General features: G+C 64.4%; 1 protein-coding gene across 1 annotated transcript; it reads left to right on the forward strand.

Moving 5' to 3' along the window:
* The first annotated feature begins 7 nt into the window (after positions 1 to 7).
* Positions 8 to 3,516, forward strand: SNCB (synuclein beta). The gene is made up of 5 exons (XM_026047593.1): positions 8 to 116; positions 1,656 to 1,694; positions 2,019 to 2,137; positions 2,872 to 2,961; positions 3,047 to 3,516. Exons 1-5 carry the CDS (start codon positions 8 to 10, stop codon positions 3,077 to 3,079), a joined length of 390 nt encoding a protein of 129 aa, XP_025903378.1. The 3' UTR covers positions 3,080 to 3,516.
* The last annotated feature ends 2,516 nt before the right edge of the window (positions 3,517 to 6,032 follow it).

Consider the following 6,032-nt stretch of genomic DNA (forward strand, 5'->3'; position numbering starts at 1 on the left):
GGTGTTCATGAAGGGCTTGTCCAAGGCCAAGGAGGGGGTGGTCGCCGCCGCCGAGAAGACCAAGCAGGGGGTGGCCGAGGCTGCCGAGAAGACCAAGGAGGGGGTCCTCTATGTCGGTAAGGGCCTGCCCCCTCCCCCCTCCCATATGTCCTTGCTTGTCCCTGCCTCTGCCCTTGCCTGTCCCTGCCTCTGCACATCCCCGGCTGCCTCCGCTGCTCCCGGCTCCCCTGCGCTCCCCCGTTTGCTCCCTGCCCCCTGCACTTGCACCCTCTGCCCTCATCCTGCACGCGGGGCAGGATGGGGACCCGCGGGCACRGCAAGGTTTGGAGCTTGGTACCGGGCTGGGCCCCTCTGTGTGGACACCCCCCCACCCAGCTCCCTGAGGTCTGACCTTGTGTGCCCTGCAGCTCCTTGCTGAGGATGCTCTGGGGACAAGCGCACAGGGGGACCAGAGGCCAAGCTCTGCTTTTAGTAGTTTCTCCACAGTACAGTGAGCACTRTGCTGAGATATACGCATCTTGAAGGAGCTGGGAATGTCTTTGTGCACCAGACCCCTCYGAGGGGCCTGGTACTGGACTAAATGTGCCATGATCCCTGCCYGGGCACCCAGAGCTCTGCCAGCCACCCCTCCGCACCTGGCAGCCCATTGGGGATGTTCCCTCCACGCTGCCCTCCATGGGCTCGGAGCCACTGGCTTGGCCTAGCCCTGCCACTTGTGACCGTTTCCTAGAAGGCACGGATGGAGAGAGGTTGCTCCCCAGCGGGCTGCACGGGCCCAGCCTGGCTGGGGAAAGCCCCAGCGCCTGCCTGTGGCTCGCAGCCAGCGGGAGGGAGCGGGAGGGCTGGCTGCTCCAGGCCAGCTCCGTCCCACAGGGCCCAGCCTGGCTGGAGGGCACGTGAGCTCTGCCACAGGGCTCGGACCCAGAGCCATTCCCGGGATACTAAGCCGCGGGGCCCAGCCTGGCAGCCCTGCAGAGCTGGGTGCAGGAGCGGTGCCCGTGGGGCTGGCCRGGAGCTGGACTTATCCTGCCAAGGGGGCTGTGCCCCAGAGGGGGTCCAGAAGCTCAAGCAGAGCCCCAGGAACCCCCTCCTGCAGGAGCTGCTCTGTCCGCTGCTCTCCCTGCCTTTCCCTGCTCCCATCCCCCCGGGCACCCTGAGCTGGGCCAGAGCAGCCAGCAGCAGGGCCCGGTGCCCAGGCTGCTCTGGCTGCAGCGCTGTCTGTGCTGTGCTGGCATCGCTCGGGGTATCGATCCCGGGGCCCAGAGGGGACCTTGCTCGGTGGTGCRCTGGTGCGTGCCCTGCCCATTGGCGTGACACCCGGTCCCCGAGGCCGCTGCYCTGCCGTGGAGCACGACGGTGCCACGGGCGGCCACGCGGCCCCAGAGCTGCTMCCCTGCCCTGGTCCTCCTTGCGGCCCCGACTCTGAGCTGGGGGCTTCCCATGGCCCTGAGGCTGCTGCTGCTGAGCAGCTGTGTCCGTGTGAGCCTTGCATGGAGCTCAGCACCCTGGCTGCACCAGCACAGTGCAGGGCCAATGCTCTGTGCGGGGGTGGGCAGGTTGCTGCCCTTGGTGTGGCACAGTCTGGCCAGGTCATGGGCACCAGCACGTTGCTCCAGTCCTTCTAATCTCTCTTTTTTTTTTCTTTCTACCTCCAGGGAGCAAAACCCAAGGCGTGGTGCAAGGCGTCACCTCAGGTACTGCTGCCCTCCAGCACCCTGGGACACCCCGCATGCCCAGGCCTGGGGTGGGCAGCTGCGCTAACGAGATCAGGGGCTAATTGAGGGGCTGTGATGTCACCCGGCTAAAGCCTCTTACATAACTGGGGCCGCAACAAAGGATTTGTGGCTGCTGCTCACACTCCGTGCCCAGCTGCAGAGCCGCATCCCAGCCCCCTCCCGCRGAGCAGCAGGAGGAGGGAATGGCCTCATCCCGCTCCGCTGCCCCCCRGCCGGCCCCAGGGCCCCCCTGTGCTGCAGTGGGACCCCCTGGCTGATGCTCTCGCATGCCGGCTCTTGCAGTGGCTGAGAAGGCGAAGGAGCAGGCGTCGCAGCTGGGCGAAGCGGCTTTCTCCGGCGCCGGCAACATTGCGGCTGCCACAGGGCTGGTCAAGAAGGAGGAGTTCCCTGCGGATCTGAAGGTGAGCAATCCGGATGGAGGGTGTCCCGGGCATCCCCGGGGGCTGTGCGGTGCCCGCGGGGCGGCTGGCGCGTCCCCAGGCGCGGCGGGGAGCGGTGCCGCGGGGCGGGATGCGCGCGTGCAGCCCCGCACGGAGAGGCCGCGGGCGGCGCGGGGGCCCCGCGCGCTGACCCGACAGCTGCGGGCGCCGAGCGAGGAGCGGGGAGGGGCGGCGGGTTCGCATCTCGCCGCCCCCACGAGCCGCTCGCTTCCAGCTTAGCCCAAAATAGCATCAGCCGGAGAAATGAGGCCACAGCAGGCGCTGCCGCTGCGTGGCGGTGGCATCGGCAGCCCTGCTTGCCGCTCACCAGGGCTTGGCCGGCCCCGGGGAGGGCTCACCCGGATCCACCCTCCTCTGCCTGGATGCTGGAGCCGCCCCCCRGCCCACCAGGGATGTAGAGGGTCTGCCAGCCCCTGGAGTGGCCCACGCGGGGCCGGCACGTGTCTGTGCCCAGGGAGCAGCACAAGGACAAGCATGCCCAGGCTCAGCTCCACCGGCACCCCCAGGGTCACCCCTCGGTGCCCTGCTGGCTCCCCGTGGCTGCTGCCCCCCAATGGGTGTCCCTTCTGTGCAGCCTCCAGGGCTGCCGGTCCCTGCTCGGTCCTCGGGGTCTGGCAGTGCCAGGGCACATGGGGGTGACGCGGGTGACACGTGGGGGACTGTGCGTGGGGCACTGAGCGCCTGGCTCTCTGCAGGCGGAGGAGGTGGCCCAGGAGGCTGGGGAAGAGCCGCTGGTCGAGCCGCTGCTGGAGCCAGAGGGAGAGAGCTACGAGGAGCCGCCGCAGGTGAGGGGACAGGGTGGCACCRCGCGAGCTGCCCGCGCCCTTCCTCCAGGCCCTCTCCCAAACTCTTCCTTCCCTGATCCCGCAGGAGGAGTACCAGGAATACGAGCCAGAGGCATAATGGAGCCCCATCCTCGCCTCTTCCACCAGCAGCACAACGAACCGCCGGGGGCCCCCTGCTCCTCCCCGCGCGCCRGCGAGGCCCAGCGGCGCCCCTGCCCCGTTCGCTCACGAGTTCTTCCTCCAGTTCCGTTCCAAGGGACCGTGTCCGTGTCTCCGTGTCGTGTCTAGCCGTGAGAAGCCCGTCGCGCCCGAGCCCCGGCGTGAGCCCGGGCCGTGGGCGCTGGCCGCGGGGCTCGGCGCGCCCACACGTGTGGCCGCAAGCCCGACTTCGTCGCCCGCCTCCCTCCCAGCGCCACGAGCCCCGGCCGCGTCCCGGTGCGTGTGTCTGTACAAAGCATGTTCACCCGCTCGCGGGCTGCTGTACATTCCGCTTGCACGCGTGTCCTTATAGTTCTGCTCCGGTAATTGTGGAACTTTTTTTTTTTGTCTGGTTTTTTTTTTCCTTTTTTTTCTTTTTTTTTTTTTTTTTTATACATATGTATCTATTTATGGGTGGACGGGTCTTTTGCCTTCGTGAGCCCTGGGTGCCTGGGTGCGCTCCCCCAGCCTGCTGGGCGGTGGCTGTGCCCGTGCCCCCCCGGATCCCATAGTGCCGACGCTGTGTTGTGATGTGGCATGGATATCCCACCCTGTCGCTCGATGTGCAATAGGAGCGCGGCCGCCGGCGACACGGCCGCCCCCCTGTCCGTGAATAAAGTCGACTCTCGTCTGTACCCCTTGCTCCTGGCTGCGGGCTCCCTGGGGACAGCGGGTGCCCTGGTGCAGCAACGTGTGGGAAGGAGATGAGGAATGGGGGATCTGGGGGACTGGTGTTTGTGGAGAGGAAATGTTCTCCTGGATGCTCCCAGGATGCGCGGGGCTCCARGGTGCTCCAGGTGCAGGATGTGTCCTGCTGCTTCCTGGACGGTCCTTCCTGCGCCATCCCCAGCACTACAGGCTGTGCTTGCAAACGGGGTGCTGGGCACCGCCGCAAGGGCCCTGCAGCCGCCCTAGAGCAGGACCCTCCCAACGCCCCCCGCTCAGCATGGGTCCCCGCCATCCTCCCGCTGCACCGTGGCCCAGGGCTGAGCCTGCCCCAACGTGGGTCCAACTAAATCCACCTCCCACACCGGCTCACCAGCCTCGTCGGCAAGGAGCAAAGCTGCAGCCGTCAGCACGGGCGCACCGGGGCTGCTGACGCCCGCAAATCCCGGCCACGGCTCTGCCGCCCATTGCAGCAGCTCCTGCAGGGCCCTGTGTGAAACGGGGCCAAGCTGGGCTCCCCTAAACGGCAGCACGGTAGGGAGGAGCAGGGTGAGGGACAGCAAACGCTTCCAGATCCTCCCTCAAGGACATGGGCATGAAGGACGTGGGCGGTAGGTGATGGCACCATGGACTCTACAAGTCACTGCAGGAAACCAGGTCGCCCTCCCCTGACCCCGCTGCACTGGGTTGATTTTATTCACCAGAGGAAGATCTTTATGATAATAAYATCCAGCTTTAACTGGTGCAATTGTTATAGGGGTTTGGCTTATCAATTAGCAACCAGCAATTAGCACAACTAAATGGAGCACCCTGTTTGTCCCAGTGAGAAGCTGCAGTGTTWCTTCACCCTGAGCACACAGAGGCCTCTCAGCCTTGCAAAGAGTTGACAAACACTAACATATTTCTTCTCCCTGGATGTGCAGGAGACTCTCGGTCTTAAGGAGCTACCTTAGGTCAGCATCCCAGGTAAGGGGAGGGAAGGGACCATCGCAATCCAGCCGGAGGAGCAGGTCAGGTGCTGCTGCCCATCCCTGCTCAGCTCCTCAGTGCTGGACCCCGTGCTTAACACCACTAGGAGGAAGCTGAYGTGGCTGATCTGGTCATCCTTGTAAGGCCGTCCTTCCAGAACCTTCAATTCAGGGAGAATTTCAATTCTCCAGYGAGTTCTGCGAGTGTGTCAGTTCTCCAGCAACATTTAGCAAAGCGGGATGGCGCTGTCCCTGCAAGACGTCACCTCCCTGCCTTGCTTTTGTGGCAGAGCACACACAGCTTCCAGCTCGTGTCCCTGCCTCTCCTGTTGCGCCCAGCCCTGGAGCTGGAAGGAGAGCCCCTGGGAAGTGTTTGGGCAGGARCCTGGGACCTGGCGGGAGTGAGACCTTCTCAGGGGTACCACGCAGCACCTAGGTACAACCTGAGCAACCTCCCTTCACCTCACATGGGTGCAACCAGCTGCAGAGGCACCAGCAGAGGGAAGGGCTGTGCAGGTAGCTGGGCTCTTCCCTCAGGAACAGCTATCTTGCAGTTGCATGTCCCAGAGCATGTGGTGGCTTGTTACAGCTCCTAAAATCCAAGCCAGTTCCTCAGAGTGCAAAAACATCTCCCAAACCAAGCAAAATTATAAATACAAGGAGCCAAGGACTTCATCCTTCTCATCCTCTGCAACTCCAGCAAAGCAGAGGGACCTCGGGAAAGGATGAGCGAAGGTGGGATGATTCCTGGGGCACTGTGGGCACCAGCTCTGGGTGCACAGGTGGTGCCAAAGCCTCATTCCCCAGTGCAGAGAGCTGTGCTGGGCAGTGAGCGGGCAGAGGAAAGCACGGCCCAGCTGCAGAACACCAGGAGCAGCAGCAGGCACCCAGTGCCTGGCTTATTGCTCCCTCCAAAGAGAGGGAAATGCAGGGAATGCCACCCGCCAGGGGCTGCAATGCCCATGGTGGCTTGGAAACAGCCAGGGCAGCTGTTATCAAGGTGGAGAGCAGGAGATGCCGGAGATACAGCAGGGGGAAGCACTTCACCACGGTTGGGAGCAGATGCAGGCAGGAGACCCAGGCTGGAGCAGAGGGCAAGGGCAGGACCAGCACCCTGGGTGCCTCCTGAGCAATCTGCATCCACCCACATGTGCGGTGCAGTGCCAGCTGCTATGGTGTGTCCCTTTGCACCCACGGAGGCTGCTTTTGGACAAGGGCTGACTGTGAAAGCTCTCCTGG

The sequence above is a fragment of the Nothoprocta perdicaria genome, unplaced genomic scaffold (genome assembly GCF_003342845.1).
Source record: "Nothoprocta perdicaria isolate Ctin4 unplaced genomic scaffold, notPer1 scaffold_5, whole genome shotgun sequence".
NCBI classification, from domain to species: Eukaryota; Metazoa; Chordata; class Aves; order Tinamiformes; family Tinamidae; genus Nothoprocta; species Nothoprocta perdicaria.